At 48.9% G+C, this 18,084-nt stretch overlaps 1 protein-coding gene across 1 annotated transcript in view; it reads left to right on the forward strand.

The window, feature by feature from the left end:
* Positions 1–16,908, forward strand: part of LOC135390937 (general transcription factor 3C polypeptide 3-like) — a 29,519-nt gene extending 12,611 nt beyond the window's left edge. Inside the window, exons 17-24 of the mRNA XM_064620939.1 lie at positions 12,339–12,397; positions 12,463–12,567; positions 12,627–12,716; positions 13,361–13,459; positions 14,785–14,860; positions 14,922–15,134; positions 16,468–16,547; positions 16,667–16,908. Coding sequence (XP_064477009.1) covers positions 12,339–12,397; positions 12,463–12,567; positions 12,627–12,716; positions 13,361–13,459; positions 14,785–14,860; positions 14,922–15,134; positions 16,468–16,547; positions 16,667–16,777 — 833 coding nt within the window. The 3' untranslated portion in view covers positions 16,778–16,908. The remainder of the gene's footprint in view (positions 1–12,338; positions 12,398–12,462; positions 12,568–12,626; positions 12,717–13,360; positions 13,460–14,784; positions 14,861–14,921; positions 15,135–16,467; positions 16,548–16,666) is intronic.
* The last annotated feature ends 1,176 nt before the right edge of the window (positions 16,909–18,084 follow it).

Raw genomic sequence — 18,084 nt, forward strand, 5'->3', positions numbered from 1 at the left:
ATTAGATAAATATGAATTAATGTTAATTAGATAAATATGAATTAATGTTAACTAAATACCCATTAACATCACATCAACATTAATTAAATATTCATTAATGTGGTGAATTTTGCAAAATTCAAATTCAGCCACCAATATACTGGCACTGGGGGTGCTGAGCACTGCACATTCAGCACAGCCGTTCAGCATCTCTTGTTCATCTGAAATGTGGGAGGAGCCTGCTTTTTCATCGAATATTGCTTGATTTTTACCTATCTTAAAGCTCCTGAAACAAAACCTAGTTTTCAAAAACCTAAAACGTAGAAACATAGGGCCTAATTATGTCCAGGTAAACATGAGTAGTAGGGACCTATTACGCACAACGACATCCTTTTTCTAATCCAAGATGGCCGATTCTAATCCAATTCTAAGCCAAAATCCAATTCTAAGCCAAAATCCAGTTCTAAGCCAACACAAGCCAAATCCAGAGCCAATCTGATTAGCCGCCATTAGCTCCGCCCACTTCACGTTGATTGGCCCATGCTAAGCCTACTGATCTTTGATTGGCTGACCGTAGCTCCGCTCCTTTATGCTAATTAGTTGGCTGGGCTCCGCCCAGTTCACGCTGAATGGCCCGTGCTAAGCCTTGACTGATCATTGATTGGTTGACTGTAGCTCCGCCCCTTTATGCTAATTACTCGGCTCTCTATTACACGCAACGACGTCCTTTTTTTCTAATCCAATTCTAGGAATTCCTGTTCTAATCCAATTCTAAGCCAAAATCCACTTTTAAGCCAACAAATCCAGTTCTAAGCCAATCCAATCCGGTTGGAATCCAACACAAGCCAAATCCAAAGCCGTCTGATTGGTCGCCATTAGCTCCGCCCACTTCACGTTGATTGGCCACCACGCTAAGCCCACAGATCACCGATTGGTTGACCATAGCTCTGCTCCTTTATGCTAATTAGCCGGCTCGGCTCCACCCACTTCACGTTGATTGGCCACCACGCCACTGATTGGCTGACCGTAGCTCCGCTCCTTTATGCTAATTAGTTGGCTGGGCTCCGCCCAGTTAACGTTGAATGGCCCATGCTAAGCCCACTGATCATTGATTGGTTGACTGTAGCTCCGCCCCTTTATGCTAATTACTCGGCTCTTCACGCTGATTGGTGCACGCGTATGGCTGAGCACGCCCCCCGTTATGCTAATTAACCGGCTCCGCTGATTGGTCCATTCTAAGCCTACTGATCACTCTCCCAGCCCCCCCATCTGATTGGCCGCCGCCGCCCGCCGCTGAAACACACCGCTGCGGCCTCAAACTTACCCGGGCTAGCGGGTGGCCGCCAGATGGTGCGCGGATCGCTCGGCGGTGGCTTCAGATGGTTCTAACCCAATGTCTCTATCTCATACATCCAAACTTACCTCGTGCCGCCAGATGGCGCGACTCAGGTGCATCAATCCGCGCTGTTCCGCTTCGAGGCGTCACACGAGCGAGAGAACTTCGTCGAGATGTGCTGCCACATATTGCGCTCCCGTATCACCGCAAACAAGTTGCGGGAAATCATACGCGAAATCTTGGACGAGTACCTGTCGGCTTACAGGGAGCAATCACTGCGCGAGCTTCAGGAACTATGTCAGGAAGAAATAAGAGTCCTGGAGACGATCATCAATCGCGCTAGGAGCTATGGATGAAAATAAAGATGCATCACACCTCGCTACACAGTCTGCTCGAGTTATTCCACGATGCGCATGCAGTTCCAGCACCCTGCTCGAATTCTCATCTCCGGCGCGTCCATGTGTGGGAAGACGGTGCTCACGCAGAATATAATGAGACATCCCGAATTATTTAGCATTCCACCGCAGAAGATACTCTACGTACGAAAGTATGCAGCCGGCTGGGAAAAGGATTTCGACGGTGTGGAGTTTATGGACAGGATACCCGCAGATTGGGATGAGCGATATCCCACTCTCATAGTTATTGACGATCAAATCACGGAAAAGGGGGTTCTATCGGAGGTAGAGTCGCTGTTTGTACGTGGTAGCCACCATAAGAATGCGTCCGTGATCCTGATCACACAAGCCTTGTTCTATCACAATGCCGCTTTTCGAACGATATCGCTGAACGCCAGTTATATCGTATTGTTCCGGAACGCGCGGTCCGTACAACAGATCGAAACCTTCGAACGTCAGGTATTCGGGAAACAGGGGCTCTCCTATTTTCTCGACGCATATAACCAGGCGACGGAGAAGGCGCACGGTTATTTAGTTGTGGATCTGCACGCGCAAACACCTCCCTCTCGTAGCCTGCGAACGGGTATTTTACCGCACGACCGGCAGTTCCTGTTTACGCCCGCGAAATGACGGCCGATCTTAGAAGACATCTCACGCTCCTCAAAGTATTGGCCGCCAGCAAACCGACGCACCGCGCGGAGTTACTTAAAGAGCTCAGCTGCGACGACATTCGAATCCTTTCGGAAATCTGTCTGAATATTCTACGCGGAAATATCCCACTTTCACGGAACTTCATAAAAACCTGAAGAAACACAAAAAAATCCTCCGCTTCCTCGCCTACAAGTCACTTCATAAGTGCCCCCGGCAGTTGAAGAAATATATTAGGGGACAACGAGGTGGTCTCATTCCCATACTTCCACTGCTCCTCTCAGGGCTATCAAGTCTCGTGGCGGGAGTCGCCGGGCGAGCGATATCCAAAGCCATCGGTTGTAAAATTGTAAAGCCAAAAATTTACTTGGCACTTGCCTACCAGGGAGCATTCAATCGGGACCCGTACCGATTCGTGAACTGCGACATTGAGTCGGCGACGCTCACCGTGAACGGGACGCAGCGAATAGACACGTTCGACTTCAACAATAACCTGAACCACCGAAGCTACTTCAACCTCCTGGAGCAGCTGTGTGAGAAGCACGTCTCCTACGAATACGACCACTACGTTGGAAACAAGTTCCTACTGTACTATGACCTGGATCCCGATCAATCCTCCGTCCACCTGTCACCGATCAGGCGTGGAAACGTTCGTCTGCAACTCAAGTTCCGACGTGCCTTGGCCGAACCCACGACCGTATTGATACTGTCCGAGAGTGTGCGAATTATGTCCATCGATAAGAACAGGAACGTCACACTGGATTAGCGATGTTCGAGCAAGATATCGAGAGACTCCTGAAGTACAATGATTACACTTCGGCACTCTTCCGCGGTGTATACGCTCGAGACGACCGTCTGCCCGCACTGGATAGACCGGGTATGATCGTGGTGAACACCGATCGGCGACAGCAAGCTGGGGAGCACTGGATTTTGTACGCGAAAATGAAGGATGACCTCATCTACTTTGATTCCTTCGGATTGCCGCCCATCGAACCCGAGCTGAAACGCCTCACAGTCGACGAATATAATGATGTCTGTATCCAAAGCCTGTATTCTCCAATGTGTGGTGTGTACTGTTGTATCGCGGCGACATTTTTTCTGATAATCTCGCCGCTAATGACCTAAAATCAATAAAGCTGCTAGAAAAGTTGTTTGTCGCTTAAAAACGCCTGGTGTCCTTTATTCTCTATAGCTCCCCACAAACTACACTCGCTTAGTCAATGAATACGCGCTATAGCTCCCTATCATATCATTCTATCAATAGAGCTTCCCATCATATCAGCCTATCTTCCTAATCCATCACAACAACGCAACATTTAAAATCAGAAATACATGTATTTTTATTTTTCCCGCTGATTACATATTGGACGCGGACTTTCGTCGCGGTCACTTCTTCTTCGCGTGAGTAAAGATGATGTCGGGCGATGCGGCTCTTTTACCATCCCTGAATCTCTCCTTCTTCTCTAGTTTCAGATCTGGTAATTCTCGCATTTCTTGCAAATCTTCATCCGTGAGTCGCCTAAAACGACTGGGTAGGTACACCTTTACGCGTTTATCGTTGTCCATCAGGAGTTCCACGTACACGGACTCCCCATGGATAGTATCCACTTTGCGTAAGTCCAACACGTCGAGCTTTTCGTTGTTTGGAACAATGCTCATTTTCTGAATGTCTCCATCACCGGGTTTCTTTAGTTTATCCAGCTTCTCGACAATAGATGACATATCTCTCAGTGCAAGTTTCTACGTACGCCAAATGAACTGAAAATGAGGACGACTATTACCTAACTTTCCTCATCTTGAAGACAATAGTGAAACATACCTTTCTCGTTGTGCGCTTCACGAGGAGTCGACCGACGGCTTCACAGACCTCAAATGAGTTGTATATATCGCGACTTTTATATAAAGCACCCCCGGAGGAGCGCAAGGGTGGTGCGATTCTGTTTACACAATCACACGGGAACAGCATGTGATATATGATGCGCGCGCGAAGGACATTTGGAAACTGCATAAGCGAACCCTTTGTTTTTGGTGCTTGTTTCGGCAATGAGCGGGTGGGCTCATAGGGATATTTTCCTTCAGATAGACTTGTCTCATCAAGCACAACAGTTTACTTTTGGTTTTAATACGTGTGGCCTCGGAAAACATGATTTACGAGGTGACCCAGTTTCTCGCCTATTTACATCACCTTGACGCAACATTTTTTTCGCTGGGGCTCGCCAGGATGGGTGGAAGTGCGTTTTTGATATTAAACAGATGGCACCGTCGTGTTGGGGCTTGTCTCAAGGTGACCCAATTTCTCGTTACATTACCTTGACGCAACTTCCCCGAGAATAAAACAAAGCTCACCGTTCTATAGTATAAACTCATTTTGGCCATGAAGCGCATTTTGATATAAAACAGGCAGCCCCAACGTGTTGGAACATGCAACCGACTCAAGGTGACCCAATTTCTTGGAGAAGACCTATTTACATTACCTTGACGCAACATTTTCTTCGACGGTGAAAGCTCACCATTGCGGTTGCGCGCGTTCTGATATTAAACAGATGGCCCCAACGCGGCCTCATCCTCGAGGTGCCACATAATTTACGACCGCGTGGAAACAAGCGAGCCCCGACGTGTTGGCGCATGTAGCGTGGATGCCGGTTTATAAGCCGCGCGATCGCCTCAGGGGGGGGAACAGTCTGCTTTCACTCGCTTCACAAGTAAGTTATTCCCTCCTTTACTTGTTGCACGTTTCTTACTGATGCGCGTTTATTTTCAGTGCCTCGGTGTGTGTTCTGCTTTTTTGATCCTCACGATATCGAGGATGAATCGGACGACGACGATTCTCGGGACGGCGCACCTCCTACACTGTCTGCTCACGTGATGCGATCGCACCCCGACGTGGATACATCCTTCCTGCCCTTCTTCCAGACTGACGCCGCATTTAGAGGTATCGTCAAAAGATTCACGCTATTGGCATCTGTTCACGATCAGGGAGTAGAGGATTTGCGACAATATTTAATGAGTCACTTTCACGATATGCTCGCCATATTGAGAGCGCAAAGAATACCCTTTAGGTTTTGCATTTGTTCCGATGTTTTAATGCTAAAGGAAACTCGGGGGGAGATAACCGCGCACATAGCCCACTTTATGGCGTTTGCTCGCGAAGTCCACAGCGACGGAGCCGTCGCGAATACCCTGATGGACGCAATTCAGGAGTCCACGGGGCGCGTCGAAAATTATCAGCGGGAAGGGAGTGGGTTCGTGTCCGCCGACGTCCAAAATGTTCAAATATGTATTTCCGCGGTGAAAACGAAAAAATTCGGATGCAATGGGACACTTCCCGATCATTTGGCTAAGCGCAGGAACGTGCTAACGAATATTCATTTACCAGCACGTAAGGAGGGTGAGTGTTTTAAATACAATACGCTTGCCCTCCTGCACCCGCAGGAAAGGAATTCGTGGAAAAAATGTGAAAACTACGCAGCGGAGTACTGGTGGCCTAGTCGCTTCCCCGTTTCCTACTCCGATCTGGACGAATTCGAAGACAAAAACAGGATATCCGTGTATGTATACGAGTACGTCGATCAGGGAGTGCACGTGTCGCGACCTCCAAAACTCGAGTATGAAAAGAAAATTCACTTATTGGCTGTAGATGAACATTTTTTTGGAATCAAGTCCCTCGAACGCTTGTTGACGACCAGAAGTAACCGTTTCGTGTGCGAGCGTTGCACGCGCTCTTTCCTGAAGGAAGAGAGCATGGCGAAACATCGTCGCCTGTGCGCGGACGTAAACGAAATCATATTGGAATTTTGCGAACCGGGCAAAAACTTTGTAGAATTTACTAAAATACAGTACAAGCAGCAGTACAACTACGTCGTCGCGTTGGACACGGAGAGCGTACTCGCGCCCAGTGGTGTTGGCATGCAGCGTCACGTTACCTCGAGCTTCTGCGCTGTGCTCGTGCGCACTCACGACTCCAAGGTGATGCGCATCAGGACGCACCACTGTGAAGATTCCGCGAGGCAGTGCGTCAGAGCTTTGATGGAAATGCGGGACGAGATGATCACCCTGAACGCCTGCCCCGCGGAAATGGTGCTGAATGATGAGCAACGAGCACGGCACAGAGCCGCCACCCACTGCGCGTACTGCGGGCGGAAGTTCGCGCAAGATCTACCCCGTGTCCGGCACCACGACCATTCCAAGCGTTGTACTGCCGGCGAGACAAATTACATCGCGACGCTGTGCAACCCCTGTAACGTGGCGTGCACGACGCGGGAAAAACTGCCCATCATGGTGCACAATCTGGCCTACGATTTGGCCGGGCTGCTGCGGGAATTTCACCTTCTCAGGTGGAAGCGAGCTCCCTTCATCGTGGCCAGTTCCATGGAAAAAATCCGATCGTTCGAAATTGGCACCTTCCTATTCAGAGACACCATGCAGTACCTAAATTCGTCGTTGGGAGAGCTCGTGGAAACCGTCAAATCCATGGGGGGCGCAGAGGCGTTCCAATGCCTGAAGCAGGTATTTGGAGACGACTACGAAATTTTGCTTCGTAAAGGTGTATTCCCGTACAGCCACGTTAGCTCGTTCGCGGTCTACGACGAATTGGCTCTGCCGGCAAAATCCGCCTTCCGAAACGATCTGACAGGGGAGGATATAAGCGACGAAGACTATCAGTACGCACTGCACGTATTTGAACGTTTTGGATGCTCGAATCTGAGGGATTATAATGCATTGTACCTGAAAACGGATGCCCTGTTACATGCTGACGTAATGCAGCACTTCCGACGCCTGTGCTACGACGCGCGCGGTTTGGAATTGCTTCATTGCGTTTCTCTGGCATCCTATTCGTGGCAGTGCGCTCTAAATTACACGCGGGCAAAATTGGAACTGATCATCGACGAGGACATGTACCGGACCATCGAATCGGGTGTTAGAGGCGGGCTCTGTCAGGCGAGCAGACGTCATTTACGGGCTAACAATCCGCTGTGCAGTGGCTACGATCCCGATAAAGAGGAGGTGTACATATCGTACATAGATTGCAACAATCTTTACGGATTCAGTATGATAAAGCACCTCCCCATCGGCGATTTCGAATGGGTCGAGAATTTTAGCTCCGTGGATTTTATGCGTCACCCCACGGACTCGGACGTGGGATACGTGTACGTGTGCGACTTGGAGTATCCAAAATCTATCCACGCGCTGACGCGGTACTTCCCCCTGGCTCCCGAGAAGGCGGTCGTCCCGAAGGAATGGCTCTCACCATTTCAGCGGGGGCTCCTCGAAGAGTTAATGTATGAGCCGGCGAACAGCAAAAAGCTGCTTCTCACGTGCAAGGACAAGGTCGAGTATGTTGTTCATTACGCGCTACTCGCGCTCTATTGTAGACTGGGCATGCGGGTGACAAAAATTCACAGAATTCTAAAATTTCGTCAGGCACCATTCCTGCGTCCCTACATCGAGGACAATGTTGCCAGACGCGTCGCCTCAAGCACGACGTTCGAGAAAAATTTCTATAAAATCTCAAATAATGCGGTCTTCGGGCGTACGTTGCTAAATAAATTTAATATGTGGGACATTCGAGTAGCCTTCGATGAGGAGACGGCGAGTCGCCTCGGGAGTCGGGCGGAATGCGCGCGAATGGAAATTTTGTCCCCTGATTGTGTCATGTACGAAATGCGCAAGAGAAAAGTGCGATGCGATTTCCCCCTGCAGATTGGCTTCACGATTTTAGAACTGAGTAAGTTAACCATGTACTCGTTCTATTATGAAACCCTGCTGAGCAAGCTCACTTGTCCGGTGCACGGTGGTAGATAGTAAGGTGATCCGACGCCGCGTCTCCTCCACGCCGTCGGGTGGTTCAAGGTCGGTCCGCGCTTCTCTTCCATGCCGACAGAGCGCGACACTCGTATTGGGGCCCTCTTATCATTGCTTCCGCGTTTACCGTGCATTGGCTCCAAATTGAAGAGCGCGCTATTTTGATTCTGAGTCTTGCCTCCGCTTACAAACTCATGTATTTATGTAAAAAAAGCTCTGATGACAACGGATCCGACATGGGGAAGAAGTGCTTCGTGCCGCGATGTAACTCCGGGTATAAAACGTGTACAGAGAAGGTGTCCCTGTTTTCCGCTCCTGAAGAAGAGGACCGCCTGAAGGTTTGGAGACATGCTACTCCACGCAAAGATCGCCTTCTTCAGACTACAGACTACGTCTGCGAGAAACATTTCAAAGAAAGGTTCGTCTCGAAAACCTGGGACGCGCTTCACGATGGTCAGGTTGGTCGATGCGCTTCACGGTGGTCATGCGTGTGAGAAAGGAGTATATGACCAGACAATTGACTACATCCTAGACAATTACAATTTGTCATTCCCATGCAGTGACCATAAAGCTGATACATACCTGCCAACTTGGGAACATCCAAATTAGGGAGATTTCAAAAGCGCGGGGGGGGGGGGGGGTAAGAGAAAGCCGATGTTGGGTGGCTTTTATTTGCATTCGTAACACGAGCACACTTCACCCCAGTGCACTCGGGCACAAGTTTTGCAGCAACAGACCTTGCCCTCTCCAAGAAACTATCTGGGTGTCAAGCTGTGACAAGGCTATGACACTTTCTCAAAAGAACGTGAGGTCACAAAACTACGTCTCTGTTCTCTTTGCGAGGTACGCAAGGTCGAAACAGCTATAGTGCAAAGGCACCTTTGTCGCCCGAAAACATGGAGGAAATGCACGGAAACTAGAAGTGCTAGAACTAGAACTATGACCAGAACACCTGAACTCCGTAACACAGAGGCTCTGGGAAGCGGCAGCGATTCCGACGGCAATTGGGCTGGATTTGGATTGACGTTTTCTTCTGTGTGCCCAGAGAAAAAGCAGGCGTTTGAGATATAGAGAGGGAAACTGCATTTTCCGGGAGATTTGCTTCTCGGCCGTACAATCGTACAAACCGGTCCGAATCCGGGAGTCTCCCGGATGAATCGGGAGAGTTGGCAGGTATGCTGATATAATGGCGCATATGCTCCATTACTACGTTGCAGAGCGAATGCGCCAGTACTGTACCCAGCTCAAAAGAAACGAAAAGAACAAGACGCGAAGTCTGCGCAAGCTTTCAAAACTAGTCTAGTGGTTTAGCGGAGTGCCGCCTGGTTTTCCACCAGCAGGACACGACTTCTAGCACATACTTTTTCGGCGTCGTAGTCTTGCTTTGTTGATATCGCACTGATTTGAATTTGAGCGCCCGTGTGTGTGCCTGACGCTTTTTTAAGTCGTCTCATTTTTCTTTCTTGACATTTTTAAATGTTTAATAAATGTGTCGCCTAGCCGTGTCGACTCCGTTCCCCTTTCCTTTTTACCCTGCGGTAGCCCTTCGGCAAATCTCCTAATACTGTACCGGCAACCTATTCAAACTTTCAGCACTTCTTAAGTTGTTTCCTCGCTCTCGCCTCTTCCTATATATTAGTACCACATTTTCAAAACAACGCAAACAATTGAATTTCTTCTTAATGCAAAGAAACTCTAATTTGTCGTTGCCCCCTATTCTCTCCGTTTCCTGGCTTGCTGCCGTTTCGGGTTCCGGTAGCACATTCGACTGTATGCCTTCCACTTCGCGCCAGTGGTTCACTTTATGCTGTGGTGACAATGTTCAATCAGGCGACTTACGACATTCACCAGAGCATTCGTATGAAGGCTTACAGAAGCGCGCTACACAGGCATGATGCTTTAGCAGCCCTTGCTTTCCATGCGAGCGGAGCCGCACGTCGGGCCCAATCACGGTGGCGCCAGCTCACGGCGGATGTTTGAACCGCGGACAGAATTTTGCTCTCTCCCGACGCGCCGTCACTCCACCTGAAAGACTTCTACCACCGTGGTCCGGTGATTACCTGCTACTTTGACACGGATTCTCTGATCCTCGGCCTATTCTGCAAGGACTATGAAGATCAGTTACGTGCGATCGCCGATGACCATTTAGACTTGTCTTCCTTCGATCGTGATCATCCACTGTACAGCGTGAGGAATCGCGGTAGGCTTGGCGCGTTCAAAAGTGAAACGGGTAGCGTACCCATCGAGGAAGTAATATGCCTGAAAGCCAAAATGTATTCCATCAAATTAGCCGGGGGAAAACAAATTGCAAGAGCTAAAGGGGTCAAAAAGAACATTGTGCGCAAACACCTCCTCCATGATACGTACCGCGATACCCTATTCAAGCACGCTAGCGTATCGAACGAACAGGTATCAATAGTGGGAAAGAAACAGTGCATGTACACCATCAGAAATGTAAAAAGAAGTCTGATGGCGTACGACGACAAACGATACCTCTACAATGACGTAGACTCCTACCCGTATGGAAGCTGCGAATATGGTAAGCTCGAGTGGATGACGTAGATAGCGGGATTTCACTCGGCATTCTCTCCCCCACCGCACAGATAATGCAGAGGATGAGTAGGAGTAGCGTCATTTGACCTGCGTCACTGGAAGGATGTGGCACCTTGTTCTCTTCTCGCTCGTCTCGTGCGCACTTGCGCTGGACGCCGGCAACTGTACGGCGAGCATCAAGCTGGAGAAGGATAAGCACACGTACGCGCACGAATGCCCCGGCGACATCTTGGCCATCAGGGAGTGGCACGTGGTACCTATGCGGTCCGGCATTAACCTGGACAGGAACGCTACTGGATCGTTGCGTACGTGCCTTCACTCGCTGGACGTGAGCGACAGCTACGAAGATATCCAGTGCATGCGGAAGTGCCAACTCACGGAGGACGAAATTTTTCTCAGCCGCTGTCCCGGAGACGTCTACATGATCCGTCACTTCCGTGGAACCATGCCCAGCATCAAGGGAATCAACCTCTCCAAGACTGCCATGCTTTTCCTCAAACATGTACTCAATAAACGTTGAAAGGTATTTTTCCCCTGTCTGTTTGTTCTCGTAGAGCTATCTGAGATAGGTTAGAACCATCTGAAGCCACCGCCGAGCGATCCGCGCACCATCTGGCGGCCACCCGCTAGCCCGGGTAAGTTTGAGGCCGCAGCGGTGTGTTTCAGCGGCGGGCGGCGGCGGCCAATCAGATGGGGGGGCTGGGAGAGTGATCAGTAGGCTTAGAATGGACCAATCAGCGGAGCCGGTTAATTAGCATAACGGGGGGCGTGCTCAGCCATACGCGTGCACCAATCAGCGTGAAGAGCCGAGTAATTAGCATAAAGGGGCGGAGCTACAGTCAACCAATCAATGATCAGTGGGCTTAGCATGGGCCATTCAACGTTAACTGGGCGGAGCCCAGCCAACTAATTAGCATAAAGGAGCGGAGCTACGGTCAGCCAATCAGTGGCGTGGTGGCCAATCAACGTGAAGTGGGTGGAGCCGAGCCGGCTAATTAGCATAAAGGAGCAGAGCTATGGTCAACCAATCGGTGATCTGTGGGCTTAGCGTGGTGGCCAATCAACGTGAAGTGGGCGGAGCTAATGGCGACCAATCAGACGGCTTTGGATTTGGCTTGTGTTGGATTCCAACCGGATTGGATTGGCTTAGAACTGGATTTGTTGGCTTAAAAGTGGATTTTGGCTTAGAATTGGATTAGAACAGGAATTCCTAGAATTGGATTAGAAAAAAAGGACGTCGTTGCGTGTAATAGAGAGCCGAGTAATTAGCATAAAGGGGCGGAGCTACAGTCAACCAATCAATGATCAGTCAAGGCTTAGCACGGGCCATTCAGCGTGAACTGGGCGGAGCCCAGCCAACTAATTAGCATAAAGGAGCGGAGCTACGGTCAGCCAATCAAAGATCAGTAGGCTTAGCATGGGCCAATCAACGTGAAGTGGGCGGAGCTAATGGCGGCTAATCAGATTGGCTCTGGATTTGGCTTGTGTTGGCTTAGAACTGGATTTTGGCTTAGAATTGGATTTTGGCTTAGAATTGGATTAGAATCGGCCATCTTGGATTAGAAAAAGGATGTCGTTGTGCGTAATAGGTCCCTACTACTAACATGGTAATTTACGTCCCATAGATTTGCTGGCATCTGACCTGAAGATCTCCATGGAGTCCCTGGTGGATATCTTTACAAAAGTAAGCTCTAGTGAGGAAACTTGGGTAAAATGGATCGAAAAAATTATTTTTTGCTTATTCTGCAGCTATGCCAGATACTGTACGACCTCAACCGTTGGAAGGACCTGCAATACGTGACGACCATCACCCTCGCGTCTCCCCTCCTCACCAAAGAGCCTGCATTTATGAAGGTAGCGGTACATCTCGACATGCACAGTGAACACCGAAACATTACTTTTGAACTTCGTAGAATGTGGAATTCATGAGCCTGATGGCGCACTACAAAGACCCTAACATGGAGGAGCATTCCTTCTTCTTGGCGAGGGCCATGGTGCTAAGGGTTAGTGTTTGCGCACTTTGTGTCTTGTACCCATAGAAATCTTAAGGAGTATGCTAGAAGGAAACCTCCGAAACTGGGACGTACGGGCGAGGGGAGCGCCATATTGAATCAGCTACTGTCGCCGCAGCGCATGCAAACAGAGGAACCCAGTAAGCATGCAGCAAACATAACGCCAAAAAATGTTTTTGCAACAGTAACACACCGCCAGAACCCATGAAACCGTAAGATATATGGAAACACACACACACACACGAAGAAACAGACACGACACGGACGCCACATGGGGACACCGTCTCCGCCGCTGCCTCAACCAGCCTTGACTACAAGCCTGGATAGGGGCGGACACTGACAAAATATGTTGCCGACGGAAGCAGAGGGGGCAACCGAGCAAGTGTTGCAACAGTTTTTGGAACTGTGGCTGCTTTCACGGGCTGGAAATATACGACGTTTCCTCGGCTGATTCAATATGGCTGCCTCCGAGCGCATACATTGTGAGGGGGAAGAGCCCCGTTCAAGTGCTTTGCTCTCCTCCGATCCTCCTCCCCAGCTTTTCTTCTAGCCTCTCTCCGTAAGATTTCTATGCTTGTACCTGTTAGGAAACTTGCTGAAAGTCAAAAAGTGTTCTCCGTGACTGTTGCTTGTAGAATCCCCACAGCAACAAGGCTTGGAACCTGTTCGGCCTGGCCGTGAACATGAGCCCCGTTATGCGCCATAACCGGTTTTGCCTCCGTCTGTTGTACAAGGTAAGCCACTCTCGAGCACCGCATGTCATAGAGGCATACAACAGAGCGTTACGTATGTACTCGTGGAACATGGAAGTGCAACAAAGCTGGAGTAGGCTAGTTGTTGTTAAAGTGTGCCTGAGTCTGGGGAAGTACGCGAACGGATGTGACTAAAGCCCCTAGCTTTCTGTGGTGGAAAATTTACTTTTCCGCAAAGTGGAATTTACAGATTTGCGGGATTCTGCGGGCAACAGAAGATGAGAAAGAAAATGTGCAGCGTCCTCCCAAGATCACATGCCGACTCATCCTGCCCACTTTTCCAGCCTTTCGTAACTTTTCAGTGCGCAGAGGAAACTAGACTCAAGTCCCTCAATCTCTTTCTGGGTGTTGCTGTCGTTAAATTTCCTTTCGCTGTGGCATGTTAAGCTGTTTAAGTGTCGGCATTATCAGTGTCGCCTGGGTTCGCAGTCGCAACTGATGGGGTTTAACCCGTGAAAATGTCGCAGATCGATTGAAATCCGTACATAATTCTGTAAGATGCCAAATATTTCGCAAAAAACAAAAAGGACGATTCTGGGGGAAACAGCAGGTTCCGCGAGGCACTGCCCATTCCGCGGAATCTCGGATTTGTGGAAACCTAGGGGCTCTAGACATGACAAGCACTCAAAGCACCAAATCAACTTTAAAGCAGTAAGTACTACAACAATAACAAGCCGAAAAAGACAGCAAAAGGGAAAGTACCTTCTTCCATTCCCTTGGGTAAAGTTCCGTTTCCCTTCTGTTTCTGCTTTTTTGTTGTTGTGCCTACTGTACTAAAGGGGCACTAAGTGCAAAAATTTCGTGGTTTACGGGCAAACCAAACCACAGTTTGCAGCCTCCTCTCCTTCTTAAGAAGCATGAGAATGCGGAGCGACATCCAATTGGTTTCCTCAAACAATCACCCACGATGATTGGACAGATCGTTTGAGGAGACCAATGGGGGGCCGCTCCGCATTGTCGTGGTCGCGGTTTTGTCCGCACATAAACAACGAACAACACAGTCGATTGTGTAATCCCATTCCTTTTTTCCTTTTCTTTTTCTTAATAAACATACCCCCCCCCCCCCCCCCCATTCCTTTTGTATTGCTGTCGAAGTAGCAGTGTCTGTCATCCCGCATGTAAAAATTTCTGCACTTCAGTGCCCCTTCAAAGTTCCTTTGCTGGCTTGAGTCTCATGTCGTCTATCTGTCCATGTCCGCGTGCGTGGTTCCCCAGACTCGGGGGGGGGGGGAACACTACCAACAGCTACTTACATGCTCGTTCCACACACATTTATGTTGAAATCCTATCAAACCCCTTGTTGACAGTATCCAGACAACGTCGCCCTGGGCCTGCTCAACGGCCATAATGCCCTGGTATCCGGCACCTACAAGCATGCTCTCGGTAATGGGGTGTTTCCTCACGGAGCATTAGAATGTGACTGAAAACCTTGTGGCACCTGCAGGGGAATACATGTGTCTGGCAAAGGAGCATCCGGACGACCCGTTCGTTCTCCTCTGCGTTGGTCTGTGCTTCACTCACATCAGTTGCCAGAAGTTCACGGCCAAGCGCCACTCGCTCTACGTCCAGGCCATCGCCTTTATGACTCGTTACCTGGAGATGCGAGGGAACTGCCAGGAGTCCTACTACAACGTCGGACGAGCTCTTCATCAGCTCGGTGAGAGTTGCGGAGGGGGCCCTTCCATATTTGGGACTCTGGGATCGGGGAGAAACATAGTGTGTCACGATGGGAAGTATTAATCGTGGCTTTAAGGGATTATCGCATCCGGGAACGTATGAATGAGACTGATACGGTAACGTTTGTCACCGCTTGACAGTCGACTTGGCCAAAACTTGGCTCTTCTGAAAACAGCTTACATATTAAATAAACGAGTTTGAAAGTTTCGCATTCCCTCTACAGCTAACACCATGATGACGTAAGCCAGGCACACGGATGGGAGCGCAGTGCTGGCGATTGTCACTGAGGTCGTCTGCTTGGCGTTCGCATCGCGATGTACCAAGTGAAAAGACACCGGTAAATACGCCGACTTTCGCTTACCAGTGCGAGTTCTGATGTGACCATGTTGCCTGGAACACGGTGTCAAGTTCCTGGCTGTACGAACATGTCCAAAGCTAACCAGAAACAACATTCCGCAAGCTGATCACAGACCAGACGCCGTCCCCTAGTATTTCGGCTTGCTCGCCCAACTGTCAGTCGGTCAGTAGCCGAGGCTACCAAAGTCCCTCCAGCCGCTCCCTGATTGTTTCTCTTCCGCGCCAAGGGGTGCTCACTGATTGGCCTTGTCCGGGTGAGGTTTCCAGAAAGGGAATCTCGGAATGCTCTCAATATGCGTCGTCTGCTCTTGCCAAGTGTTACATCCAACTGCACAGGAACAACGCCACCAATTCGCGTCGGATTTTTGGCGTTATTGTCAATGAAGAAGGCGGAGTAAAGCGGCACTATAGTTTTGGAATCGACCGGGACGGATGCGATAGTCCCTTTAAGGTTTTATTGTACAGTGCTGGACAAAAGCTTATGGAACACGCTGCGGCACATTATTCCCTCGGAGTGACATGCCAGCAGCGAATAGTACCGTACAGACTTGCAAACAGGTGACTGGGTTACCTAGGCACATCCACCTGTGGAAGGCCTTCCACTCTGTGGAAGGAAAGTGCACAGTTCCTTTAGAAGTCGGCCCAGGACGCACATTCCCCAGGGCGTCAGTCGTGACGTTGCCCACCTCTGTGAGGCCGACAACGGCAAGCCCTCTCGCCATCATCATCACCACCACCACCACAACCACCACCGAAAGTGCTGGAGCGTGTTCCGTAAGCTTTTGTCCAGCGCGGTACAAAGTCACAGTCGCAGGAGGGCAGAAGGAGAAACAAAGGCTTCCACTTGTAGCAATCCATCGGTCTCACATCATAGCCAAAGAGCCAGATGACCTACAAAGACTGTTGAGGTTCAACTCAGTGTTTAGTTCTGTTTGTTCCGCACTTTTATCCATTAGGTCTGCTCCACCTGGCGGCCAGTTATTATAAGAAAGCATTAGAGGAACCTCCGTCACTCACGGTGATCTGCAGGGACGAGGCAAGTACGACAACATATGCACTGTTATCTTGCATGGTTCGTTAACTGTTATGTGGCACATCACAGTAACAGATTTGCACTTTAGTGTGCTTGGATGTGACACGCTCCTTTCTTTCCAGAACATCTTTGACTTGCGGAAGGAAATAGCTTTCAACCTGAGTCAGATCTATCTTGCCAGCAAGAACACGGACCTGGCTGCAATGTACATAAACAAGTACTGCATCATCTGATCACTGGCGGAGAATTAGCGTGTAAATAAGGATGATTTGTACATAGTTTCTCGTAACACCACCTGGAGGAAAGATGGATATTCAGCTGCATTATTTATTTCATAAAAGTGGGAACACACTTCAAAGCAGTACTTGTTCTATTGTCCAACTCTCCTGCTGCTTGATTGAAATTTTGCAGAACAAGAAAATATGGCACACTGGACATTTGTTGTGAAGCATTTGTTATGAGCAGTCCACAATCTCCAAAATGTTTTGAAGCTCATTTTTATGTACTTTTCCGTAGGGGAATTACTGATTATCTTTTTTCTACCCAGCGAAGCTTTCTTTACATTGTTGGCATAAAAATTATTGCGCTTTCTTCTTTGTAATGCATGTCACACAAAAAGTGCACATATTTTCTTATTCTGCTTCACCAAAGCACAAGGCTTTGTCCGAGACAAGTACAAAATGCTGGCAAGTGGAACATCAATATAAACACTTGTTAGCATTCTGAGTCTAATAGCTGATGCAACGTATGATGCTACATCTAGGCATGGATATATTGACCCATGTTTAAATAATACCGGGTCAGTATTTTGGGGGGGGGGGGGGTTGCAAGATTTGGTGCGGGCATAGGGTGTTGCTGGGAAGATCCCTGCAGCCATGACTAATACGCTGCCATGCTGGGTATAAGATCGACCTTTTGCTTTTCTTTCTTTCTTTGTGTAAATAGCCTAGCCCAGCTTCATCAGAAAAAAGGAAAGAAACATGATATAGACATTATTTTGTAGATCAAGAATAGATCAGGAGGTGCTCTCCTGTGGTATTAAAATGTCCAGTGGTAATGTTGGATCCTGGTGTGGTCCTTGTCAGCATATTCTGATGATGATGATCTTGTTGGCTTGTTCCACATAGATTCCAATGTGAATTGTTCATAAAATTACTTTGTTTTTGTGGGTCTTCGGTTGACTGATTATTCCCCCCCCCCTTTTTTTTCTCCTTTTTTTTCTCCTTTTTTTTCTCCTTTTTTTTCTGTCTCTCTCTCTCAGTCAGTATCATCGATATGAAAGGGACTTCGAGTGGGAAGAGGAAGCACAAAGGGAATGCGAACCGTCGTAACCGTGGTTCGGGCCTTCGTACGCAGATCAGTGCTCAGGGCTCAGGGGCGCGCGCAACAGATGCTCCGACTGCACAGACAGAGCGAAGTTCAGACATACTACAAATTCGTTCCCGTGAAGAAATGTTTTTTTTTTTTTTTCATTCTGCACGTAACTACCATGCAGCTAACGAGTATTTTCTCAAACCAGCATTCGTGGGAGATTTTTTAG

This window comes from Ornithodoros turicata, chromosome 4 (assembly GCF_037126465.1).
Source record: "Ornithodoros turicata isolate Travis chromosome 4, ASM3712646v1, whole genome shotgun sequence".
NCBI lineage: Eukaryota > Metazoa > Arthropoda > Arachnida > Ixodida > Argasidae > Ornithodoros > Ornithodoros turicata.